This window comes from Carcharodon carcharias, chromosome 5 (assembly GCF_017639515.1).
Source record: "Carcharodon carcharias isolate sCarCar2 chromosome 5, sCarCar2.pri, whole genome shotgun sequence".
In the NCBI taxonomy this organism is placed as follows: domain Eukaryota; kingdom Metazoa; phylum Chordata; class Chondrichthyes; order Lamniformes; family Lamnidae; genus Carcharodon; species Carcharodon carcharias.
Genome location: NC_054471.1, coordinates 72,899,701 through 72,912,147, shown reverse-complemented (window position 1 = coordinate 72,912,147; position 12,447 = coordinate 72,899,701). Strand labels below are relative to the sequence as shown.

Below are 12,447 nucleotides of genomic sequence, written 5' to 3'. Positions count from 1 at the left end.
CTTCGGATTTAACCAAGAGAGGTTCTTAGTACACCCGTGCTAACCCATATGTGTCTCTCTTTCATCCTGAAGGAGAAGTTCATCAGGAGCATGGAGCCTGGTGCACTAGCTGTATGCCTCATGGCTTACAGAGGGTGAAGATGATGGAGAAGAGAGCGACTGAGGCGCCTGGCTGTGCAGAGGGAGGAGCAGCACCCTCAGGAAGAAGGGACGGCTGGGGCTCCCTCACGCCACTGAAGAGCCACAGCGACACATCGCTGGTCGGCACCTAGCTAGTCCCAGGGTTTACAGATGGCACTTGTCATTCATGCAGATGACCGGGAACCAGTGTCACCGGAGACTGCGCATGGTCGCTCGCATCTGCCAGCTGCTGAAGGATTTGGCACCACAGGTCACAGAGGGCATCCACTGCCAGTGGCCTTGAAAGAGACCGCAGCACTCAATTTTTACATCAGTGACTCCTTTTCAGGGCTCCACAGTTGACCTCTGTGGGATCTCACAAGCCGCCACCCACAAATTCATCCATGAGGTCACAGGTGCCATCTTTTCCATGGAAACACAACTTTTGTCCCGGGACCAGCAGAGCCAGGATGGAACAGCGCCTGAACTTGCCCAGATCTTGGGTTTCCCACAGGTGCAGGGTGTGATCAACTGCACTCATGTGGCACTCGGATCTCCATGGCAAATAAGCAGGCGACCACCACAAACCCATCCTGCAGGTCTGCGCACGGTTCCCAGGGAGGGTCCACGACTCCTACGTTCTCAATTTGTCACAGATCCCTGACGTCTTCTAGGGTCCACAGAGGCTGCAGAGATGGCTCCTTGAGTAGAAGGACTATCCACAGAGGACATGGCTGACGATACCCGTGCAGCAGCCTCAGACTTTAGCAGAGTGAAGGTACAACGAGGCTCATGCTGCAACTCGCAACTTGGTGGAGCAAACCATCGGGATGCTGAAAATGAGGTTCCTGTGCCTAGACCGGTCTGGTGGAGCCCTGCAATATAGTCCACAGAGCGTGTCACACATCGTTGTCACCTGCTGCTCCCTTTACAACCTGGCTCTGCAACGGGGAGAGGAGCTGGCTGAGGAAGAGCTGCAGTGAGGAGGATGTTGACGGGGATGAGGGTGAGGAGTTCCTCAAGGGTGAAGGTGATGCTGATGAGGCCATCAGACTGGCCAGATGAGGCAGGCGCTCAGGAGGCCCTTGTTGCTGCTAGATTTGTGGAGGATGATGACAACATGTCATCACATAAATTCTCACATTGCATCTGTGGACGTTTAACTGCTGTCTGGCTGATGGCAGCGCACATACCCTCTGTAATAAGGCTCCTGTCAAGGAGACACAGCGGATGCCGATAGTCCCTACATTCCAGGAGAATGATGACAACGTGCAGTGGGGACACTCCATAGATCCTCACATAGCTTATGTGAATGTCTGACTCCTGTCAGGCTGATGGCAGATCGCTTGTGCTCTGTGAACGGGGTCATGTCATGGAAATGCAGCAGCAAAATTTTATCTTCTTCTGATCCTATGATATCCTTTTGTGAGCTGAACCCTTCAGGTCCACACTGTCACCAGACACAGATGCCGATGGGATAGGGGGCCAGCCCCTACTCAAAGGTGCTGAGAGCACACAGAGAGAATGATGGAACTCTGTGCCACTGGCCCAGGACATTCTGGCAGCAATGATCAGCCCTATCGAGGTGCAGACATGACTGATGTGTCCAGCAACATTGAAGGCGCACCATCAGTGTGCTGGGAAGGTTGCACAAAGCACAGGAAAGAGACCCTGGATTGACAAACCTGCCTTTAACTTGTACAGAAAGGTTTCACATCTAAGTGACATGAACACTGCTCATCGGAACAAGGAGCCTTAGTCATGGAGACAATGTTGGGAGTTTATTTACAATAGCGAACATTATGCATAAGTGATTTTTACCTGTGCCCAAGCTGCACAACTACATCATCTTTACCTTCCTAACCCTGTCACTACATCTTAGTGCCACCCCCTGCCATCCACAGTGGAGGTGGAGGCAGCCTGCTGACTGCTGCTGTCTGTGATGAGCTTGACAGGCACCCTCTGGAGGGCCGAGACCTGGAGGGCCCCTGCCTGCTTTTGGGCTCCTGTGTGGCAGTGGCACCCTCCTCGACCTGTGAAGCTGGAGCTGCCAAGGTCACAGGAAGAGGGGATTTGGATGGGCCAGACCCTCCCGGAGTCACCTGGGTAGATGGCCTCGGAGTGTGCACCTGCTAACCCTCCTCCCTGTGAGTGCCCGATGGCCCCGGCTAACTCCTTGAGGGGAAGGGGAAGCTGGAGTGAGGCCCTGCATTGACACTGTTAGAGACCAACTATGGCATCAGTGATAGAGTTCAACCTGTGCAGCAGTGTAGGGCCAATGTCCTGGACCAAGGTCTTCATGGCGGCCGGCATCCTACCAGTGTTGACCTTGGTGCGTTGGCATGCTGGCGCTATCACTTCAGAATAAAGGCAGACAGACTTTCTGATGTTCCGAGTTTGCCTTTGCAGCTCTAGCAACAGAAGCAGGTGACTCCGGGAGGGTCCGGCCCATCCAAATCCCCTCTTCCTGTGACCTTGGCAGCTCCAGCTTCACAGGCCGAGGAGGGTGCCACTGCCATACAGCAGGAGCCCAAAAGCAGGCAGGAGCTCTCCAGGTCTGGGCCCTCCAGAGGGCGCCTGTCAAGCTCATCACAGACAGCAGCAGTCAGCAGGCTGCCTCCACCTCCACTGTGGATGGCAGGGGGTGGCACTAAGACATAGTGACAGGGTTAGGAAGGTAAAGATGATGTAGTTGCGTAGCTTGGGCACAGGTATTAATCACTTATGCATAATGTTCGCTATTGTAAATAAACTCCCAACAATGTCTCCATGACTATGGCTCCTTGTTCCGATGAGCAGTGCTCATCATCTGACTCGCCTCCAGCAGTCCTCTGAATGCCGGAAACCTGGGAAGTCTCTGCTGCCACCTGCTGTGGATCAGACAGTATGATGTGCTCACAGGCTTGTGGCCCCGAGGCTACTATAAAGCTTGCTCTCACCAAGGGGTGTGTCTTTGAGCTGGTGGAGGGTGTGGGTTTGCGCTGTGATGGGTCTTCAGTAAGGGTTTCATCAGATTCCTCTTCTGAGGTGTCTTCAGGGGTTGAGTCGAAGCCCTGGGTCATGGACCCCTCAGTTGTTTCCCAGATGTGCCTGTGAAAGCAAGGAGAGATAATTAGTGCATGACAGTGGCCTGTGAAACGGGACACATCACTCACAGCCTGGTTGTCTGATGGATGTTGCACTGCTGGGCCCTCACTTGGTTGAGTTCCACCAACCTCACTGTCAGCACAGGAATGGCCCAGATCCTCACTGGCCAGCTGGATGACTCTATTTTCAAAGTCATAAGGATCTTGATCTCAGGCATTCCTTCACATATCTGCAGCCTCTCCCTTTTTTGTGCCAGCTTGTCCTGCATGAATACAGATGGGGAGAGTGTAAGCAGAACGCCTGCCAGGCCTGATGATAAGTATGTCTGGCCTGTGTAGGTGGTGACTGGTCCCATGGACGGGATGAGGACAATGAAGGTGTATGAGAGAGAATGAATGGTGATGTCGCTTGAACTGGCAGTGAGTAAGGGCTCTGTGGATGTGTGATGGGTTTGTGTGAGAGTTGAGAGAGAAGGAAAGAGTGACGTACGCTGGTGGAACGGAGGAGATCCTCCTTTTCTGCACTGTGTGGCTGTCCTGTTTTGCAGGGTGTTGGCGCTGACCACTGCTGCCACCCCCTCCCATGCAGGATTGGTGACCTTGCTTGCTGGCCTTCGCCCAGAGCGGAATAGAAGACATAACAGCAGGACTCCATTGCATCCAGTAGGTGCTTGAGTGAGGCGATGCTAAATCTGGGGGCAGCATGTTTCCTCCCTTTGGCAGCAGCTTCCTAGCCCTTGAAGAGTTCTAGCTCTTTGCAGGTGCGGTCGTTATATATGGTGCCCAGTTTACTGAAGGCCTGACGTGACAGTGGGGTAGTTGACCCGGCGTGTTTCCCGGGAATGCGTAATTAATGAGGCGGGATTGGGATGATACAGCATGAAAATGCACCATTGCGGCCAGCAGGCAAAACGTCCTTTTTCCTGCTTGCTACCACACTTGGAATTGGATTACTACCTGAAAAGAGAGAACATGCAAGGTTACAGGGATAAGGCAGAAGAGTGGGACTAGGTGCACTGCTCTTTCAGAGAGCCCATGCAGACTCGATGGGCCGAATGGCCTCCTTCCGCACCATAAAGGTACTGTGATACCATGATGCGTAGTGCAAATCTGGGACGATTCTGCCCAACGGTTGTAACCCTGACCTGTCTTCACTCTCCCCTGCTCCCTGCCCCGTCCAAATGTTGGAAAATTAAATACTAGCAAATATGTGGCAGGGGACCACAGACAAAGTTGCCACAACATGTTCTATGTAGCTGCTGAATGAAAGTGTAATTGCATTCATGTTTTTCTGGCAATGCAGAGTTTAAGTTAATTACCACATATATATTTCAGAATGAAAGTGCTTGGGCTAAAGGTGAATCAGTTCTGCTGTGTTATTGATGCTAATCTTGGTTCAGGTTTGTCTATACTACTGTAGCCAACTTTGGGTAGGCATTCCCAGGTTGACGCAACAGTGGAATGAATAGGAAGCGGGGCATATACATCAAAAATGCTCTGTTGTGCTAGTCATGCAATAAGATTAGCGGTGGAATATTCAACAAACAATATTAGAATAAGAATTGATTTACATGACCTAGTTGTTCCAAAGTCACAAAGAATTGGGAGAAAAATGAATAATTTATCTTTGGGCTGTGTGGAGAGGAGTGTGTGCATATGCCTATATATATTATGTGACATATTAGAAAATGCATATTTGCAGTAAGATTTAATGGCACTTTTAAAAATTAGGTATGGAGAAAAAAATTGGAAGAACAAAAAGGAATGCCAGAACGTCACCAGAACACACTGTGACCTTTCAAATGAGACAGCTGATTATGAAGAATACTACTATGCCAGAGTAAGGGCTGTTTCAAGTGCAGGTTTTTCAGATTGGAATAAAAGTGGAAGATTCAACCCTAAGGTGGAAAGTAAGTGCAGCATTAAATCCTCCTGTGGGTGATTAAAATTCTAGGAATATTGACCTGACTTGCACATGAACAGTTCTAAATTTTGTTACAGTCCCCAGAGAGACAGAGAACTTCTAAAAATAAATTCAAATTTCCATTGAACAGATGAAAGGGTGACACAACAAAGTTTCACATTTTAACACTTTTACTGTAACAAAAAACTAAAGCACCATTGAGTAAATACTATTTCAATAGGCAAAATATACTTTAAATTACAGGAAAAATCCCCCATTTAAGATTTTAAAAAATCAAAAATCTCCTGCCACAATTACTTTATTCTGTCCCTTAAATAGACACTATTGTCCCAGAACCAACCCAAAGTGATTTTTAGCTCCCAAGGGCTTACATCCATTTTTACCCTTTCTCAAACTGGTAACTTTTAAACTCGCAGCTGTCTTTCACAGAGAAGGTTTTCAAGGTGATTCTCCCTCTAGCGCAAGGAAGATGTAGGCGATCTTCCAAACATACTTAACTAAATTTTGAGAGGATTTTTTTTCAATTCATGAGTGAGTTCTCATCCGTATCCTTGTGCAGTGAACCATAGAGACTTGCTGCCTATATTTGCTACCCACCCCCCCCCCACCCCCATCTCGAATTGTGGCAAACTGTCCTGGCTGTGAAATTCAGGGATATCTTTTAGGAGAAACTTGTGATCCGATTCTGCGATTCCTATGCATCCTTCCATTATCAAAGTCCATCACCACGGCACACAAGAATCACTTTGATGTTCAATGGCATTACCATCACTGAATCCCCCACTATGGACCATGGACCAGAAATTGAACTGGAATAGCCATATAAATACTGTGGCTACAAGGGCAGGTCAGAGGCTAGGAATCGTGCAACGAGTAACTTCCCTCTTGATTCCCCAAAGCCTGTCAACCATCTACAAGGCACAAGGCAGGAGTGTGATGGAATACTCCCCACTTACCTGGATGAGTGCAGCTCCCACAATACTCAAGAAGCTTGACACCGTCCAGGACAAAGCAGCCTGCTTGATTGGCACCACATCCACAAACATTCACTCCCTCCACCACTGACAAAAAGTAGCAGCAGTGTGCACCATTTACAAGATGCATTGCAGAAATTCACCAAGGCTCCTTCGAGAGCACCTCTCAAATTCACGACCACTACCATCTAGAAGGACAAGGGCAGCAGAATGACGGGAACATCACCACCACCTGGAAGTTCCTCTTCAAGTCACTCACCACCCTGACTTGGAATTATATTGCCGTTCCTTCACTGTTGCTGGGTCAAAATCCTGGAACTCCCTTCCTAACAGCACTGTGGGTGTACCAACACCACATGGACTGCAGCGGTTCAAGAAGGCAGCTCACCACCACCTTCTCAAGGGCAACTAGGGATAGGCAATAAATGCTGGCTCAGCCAGTGAAGCCCACATTCCATGGATGAATGAAAAAAAAATGCACCTGGCATCCAGGTGAACATGATGATTAGCTATCCTTCAGACACTCAACTTCATTCTATCTTGAAATTAAACAGACAGTTAAATTATAAACCTTTACAAAACCTGGCATTCTTAATATCTTCCTGGGACTTTGGACACTAAGCTGCATTGCCCAACTTAGCAGACCTGCTTCAGTGTAAATTGACCCTTTACAAGCTTTCTTCACTCAGGGTGGGGGTGGGGGAGGCAATGCGGATGTGGGATAGCATCGGGTCTACTGCCCCTGGAAGCAGATCTGAGGCGGCAACAGGAATGGCCAATCGCCAAGATGGGCTGGTTAAGAGGCCTGCCTCGGTTCTCTAGGACTTCATCTCAGTTACGTTTTAAGCTGTCTATTCTTCACCCCACCCCTTGCACCACCTACGTGCCCCCTACCAACTCAATGCTAACTCATACCCCCCATGATCCCTTATAACCTCCATGCCAATTCAATTCCAATTCATGCCAACTCAAGGCCTTTTCATGCCCATTCATCTGGTGTACACTATTTAAAGAACCAATGAACCCTATTGTAAAAACCAAACCATTAAAGTACCAATAACAGAAGCTTTAAGCACTTGACATCTCTTAGTCTTGCACAGATAAATTTTGAGGCATTGACTAAAGAGATCACAGAAAAAATAACTTCTTATAACCATTCAAAGATGTCAATCAACTTGTCTACAACAGTGCAAACAAAATCGCTCACATGGGCTCTCAGCCAATAAAAATTGGGGGCGCTGGCAATGAGAGCAAGAATCCCAGGATTGGGTCCTGCCCACCATTCCTAAATGGCTTCAGGGTGACTCCACAAGAATCCAACCCTAACAGCCTATCCAGTCTCAGCACAAATGCTTCTGCCATTGACTACAAGTGTGAACACCTTGCACCTTCTTCCCAGGAGGGAAGCAACCTGGGTCCCTTTTTACCCTTTAACAACCCAAGCCATCCAGCCCTGCTGTCAGCAGTATCCAGAATGGGTCATATGACCCCTTCATTTCTCCCTTTTATCCTAAATTCAAGATGGTCCCAAAACGTAACCATCTTATAAAATATCACTTTTATAACAATTTATATTTGTAAAGTACTTGCATGAATTTTTATCTTGTATTGTCCCTGGCACAGTCAATATCAGGTCTTAGGATCATTTTAAGCATCCAAGGCAATAATTGTAACATCATTATCAATATCAATTTAAAGATTGTTTCCAACCTACAGGGTACTCTGCCCGTTTAGTATAGATTTTGGTCCTTCCCACTAAACATTCAATAGCCTATGTATGCATGACCAATATCAATGATTTATGTCACAATTTAATAATGCAACCAACCACAGAATTATCAGGCATGCCTCATGTCTTTACTTTTGCTTCCTGAAGAAACATATTCTGTACTCTGTTTCATAGGTCAGATACTCTGGCCAAGAAAAAGATGTGTTTCTGATATGGCTCAGTCTAAATTTTTAAAAATCTACCAATGATAAGTGTTTCAAATCATTAATGCTCTTAAGTAATGTATGGATCAATGGGCGCAATTCGATACTTGGTAAAGCATTCTCAATGCTTGCGGTGGGCAAGTGTTATTTTGGTCTCAAGCTATAAAGACCAAAAATTGTTGAGTTTTCTCCCTCAACAACCACCATCAAAACAGATTAATTCCATATGCATGTTGGTGAGCCTAAATGTATAATAATTGGTTACCACATATGCCTACAAGTGGCTGTGCTTCAAAAGTAATTAATTAGATGCATAACAGTTTTAGGGTCATAAAGTTATACAGCACAGAAACAGGCCCTACGGCCCATCATGTCCACGCCAGCCATCAAGCACCTATCTATTCTAATCCCAATTTCCAGCACTTGGCCCGTAGCCCCGTATGCAAGTGCTCATCTAAATATTGCTTAAATATTGCAAGGATTTAAGCATTGTGAGTACATGATGAAGCACTATGTAAATTCAATTTCTTTCTTTTAACATAACATTTCATTTACATAACATTAAGAAATAAAACCTAAGCACTAATGAAAGAAAATGTTGCTTTTACTCAAAAAATTGTGCCTTTGCCAACCAGTCACATTTTTTTTCAAGAGGACTTGCTGCCTCAGCAAGTTCAGCCATTACTTTTAACGTTTATTTCTTTTGGAAAAGGGCTATCACTCCATTAAGGCATTCTGATGAATTTAGGCTAAATGCAAGATTTTTTAGTTTTGACAATATCCTACTCAGTATTTTTGCAATATGTTGCTTCATGTACAGATTACAGGAATAATAGAAGTGAACCTGCACACAGCTGATTATTTCCTCAGATGCATTCCTGGCGCATGTCACTTTTTTATAGAAGTGACAAATCATGGAATCAGCCCTAATAATTCATGTTACAACTTAAAATATTAAATATATAGGAATACTGAATGACTATGTATGTTTAGTGGCATTGTTACCTCTAGAATTGACACTTCCACAGCTCTCCTGGCTGACTTCCCAGATTTTACCCTCCATAAACTTGAGATGATGCAAAACTCTGTTGTCTGTGTCTTAACTCATACCAAATCCTATTCACTATCACCCCTGTGCTCACTGACCTACACCGGCACCCGATCAAGCCAAGTTGGAATTTTAAAGTTCCCACCATTCATCAAAATGTTCCGTGGCCTCACCTCTCCCTATGTAATCCCCTCTAGCCCCACAACCCTTCCAAATATCTGTGCTCCTCCAATTCTGGCCTCATGAGCACCCCTGATTTTATTCACTGCACCTTTCAGTTGCCTGGGCCCCAAGCTCTGGAATTCCCTCTTCACTTCTCTACCTCATTTTCCTCCTTTCAGACATTCCTTAAAACCTACCTCTCTGACCAGACATTTGGTCATCTGATCTAGTATCTCCTTATGTGGCTCAGTGATGCATTTTGTTTTCTAATGCTGCTGTGAAGCACCTTGGGATGTTTCAGTGCATTAAAGGCACAATACAAATATAAGTTGTTTTTGTTTTGGGTGTCAAAATACATTGCAACTGAAATGGTCACTGTTGTGCATCTTTTGTTAATATCTGCATATTGATTATCTTCCAGCAAACATCAGTTCTCCAAAAATAACAGTAGAAACTGGGGTCGGCTCCATCAACATTACACTGACTGCTCCCAAAAAATGGATGACCAACAATGAGGCTCGAGCTATTTCACTGGCAAAAGCTTTCCCTGACTTAAAATACAAATTATCTGTTATTAATAGAAAGACGAACAAGTCGGTAAGAGAAACTCATACTTTTGAAACCAAGTCAGTTGTGTAAACATACACACTAGAGAATAGTTCACAAAGCATATGCTTGAATGCAAGGAAATTCCATTAGTCTATAACTTCCGACCTGCGGGATATCGTGCCTGGGCCAAACCCCAAAGATGTGCTGGCCCCTCCTCCCCCATCCCCAGAAGTCTCCACATAAGGGTTGCATAGCAATTGCTGAATAAATAACCATGAAAAATTAGAAGAATTAAAACCTCTTCTAACTCCTGGGTAACTATAGTATTGACCATCTCACCCCACCCACGACACCCAAGGGAGCCACCGACTACCCCTCTGACCATCTGACTGCCCGACTGCCCTCCCAAACCCCCAAAGGGTCCCCTGACCACCAACACCCCCCACCCTCCTCCTACCCTCTCAACTGCCTGACCACCCCCCACCCCACGACTATGTCCCAGTCATCAACTATCCCCCCCCCCACCCCTCCCATTGCTCTCCTGACTACCACTCCACTCCTCTGGCTGCTCTCTCAACCCCCTTTCTAACTCCCACTCATGCAACTGCCCTCCTGACCTCCCAACTATCCCCTCTCCCCTCCTGACTGCCCTCCCTACCCCCAGATCACCCCCCCCAACTAACTACCCTCATCAACCCATCTGACTGCCCCCCCCCACAATGAGCACTCTTGACCACCCCACCTCACACCCCAGTCCTACCCACTAACCTTAGACACTTACCTTCTCTCTGGCTTCTCAAAGTAACTGGGACCTTTAAACTTACCTGCCTTATGGCAGCTAGTGCCTTAAAAAGGGGTCGTGGTTTCACTTCCCCCGACTCTCCAGTGCTCGATTGAGAGGATTCTTGAGCAGCCACACTGCATGTTTCTCACTCGGCCCGAGTCAGAAGGTTGGGTGAGAAAGGAGCGGCTGCGTTTCAATTTAAGTAAATAGGAGCGGGGTAGCAATCCGACTGCCACTCTACTGAGGTTATGGCCCAATGTTACATAGGCTATTCTGGGCAATCAAATTTGAGATAGTTATTTATAATTATTATGCAATTGGTTCTTCTTTTCAAGCTCATTTTCCTAGAAGATGGTAAATTTAAAAAAGTGGACGCTCTGGAGCACAATACCACATATTGTGTGACTGCACAATCAGTGGAATATTCCTTTTACAGAATAAGTGAACCATCTGAACTTGTTTGTGCAACAACACCAAAAGGTGAGAGTGTGTCATTTTAAGTATGAAATTACATAAACCAGCCAGTATATATATATATATATATAATATACACACACATTGATCATGAAATTACATTGCAGAAAGAGACAATCCAGACTATTGTGCCTTGTACTAACATTTTTAACTGTAACCATCTAATCTAATCTCTGCTCTTTCACAATATCTTTTTATATTTTGTCTAAAATACATACCCAGTGTTTATTTAATAATGAGATAGTCTCTGCCTTAAAAGCTGCCAATGATAAATCATTCTATGAAAAGGGAAGGCCTGTGATGGAATGGATGACAGGAGAGATTGAATGAGAGAAGAGTTAGTCTTACAGGGCCTATGGGAATGTGGGAAGAAAAGAAACAAAGAAACAAAAGATGTGCCTAGCGGAGGTGTGTCTGCAAGCTCCCTTTTGTCACTTTTCCACCCCTTGCTCAAAACATTTTACATTTCTAACTTTTCCCAGTCCTGATTGAAAGGTCATCAACCTGAAATGTTAACACGGCTTCTGTTGCCACAGATGCTGTCAGACCTGCTGAGTATTTCCAGCATTTTCTGCTTTCAGTGAAGCTTTGGTTAATCAGAATTTTCTGGACAAGGTCATCTTGTGTGTTTTTCATTATGTTTTCCTTTAATTTCTATTTTGACAGATCCTACAAAACAATTGATCAAAATGATCCTGCTTGGATGTGTTCTGCCAGTCTTTGTTTTCATTTTTTTGTTCGCTTTGATGGGCTATTTCACGTACAAATATGTGTGCATCAGTGATCAGAAGCAACCTCTCAATTTGGTAAGCAACCTGCCAGCTTGTTACGATGAACTCTGATGACTATTTTGTTATTCAAAGGCATACAAGAAACTCATCATGTGGAAAGGATGCATTGGAGGGAATATTTCTTACATTTTCTATTAAGGGTTTCCCCTATTTTGGAGAGCATGGCAGAAAATAGATAAGTAACTGAGTCATTCCCAGTGGGTTTAACAGCACTAGAAAGTAATGCAGGCATTTACAGTGCCCTTCATTACTCTTACTTGGTGCAGATAATGTATATTTAAGAGTAACGTTCATGCTTGAGGGTATGCACAGCTATTGTATCTAATGTAAGTAGGATTAGGCACTGCAACGAGAAATTGAACCAAAACTGCATATGAAATAATGAGGAGAAATTGATTTAAACTTAGATTTGTTAAAAGAACTTCACCATTGCAAGTTAATAGTGTTAGGTTATGGATATAAATTGTAGCATGAAGTAGTCCAGGACTACAGCGGAAACTCCGGGGTGTTGTCATCTTCAATGAGAAGAATTCTCGATAATCAAATTTATTAAAGGAGGTTGATCATGTTTGCTGCAATAAAAAAATTGATAAACTCTGGTCC

The 12,447-nt window shown here is 45.4% G+C and overlaps 1 protein-coding gene across 2 annotated transcripts in view; it reads left to right on the top strand.

Moving 5' to 3' along the window:
• LOC121277644 (interleukin-20 receptor subunit alpha-like) overlaps window positions 1-12,447 on the top strand; it is a 64,044-nt gene that overhangs the window by 38,517 nt on the left and 13,080 nt on the right. The window contains exons 3-6 of one of the 2 annotated variants that reach the window (XM_041187235.1): window positions 4,938-5,116; window positions 9,668-9,843; window positions 10,915-11,059; window positions 11,720-11,859. In XM_041187235.1, the coding sequence (XP_041043169.1) occupies window positions 4,938-5,116; window positions 9,668-9,843; window positions 10,915-11,059; window positions 11,720-11,859 (640 nt within the window). The remainder of the gene's footprint in view (window positions 1-4,937; window positions 5,117-9,667; window positions 9,844-10,914; window positions 11,060-11,719; window positions 11,860-12,447) is intronic. The other variant, XM_041187236.1, reaches the window with a different exon arrangement.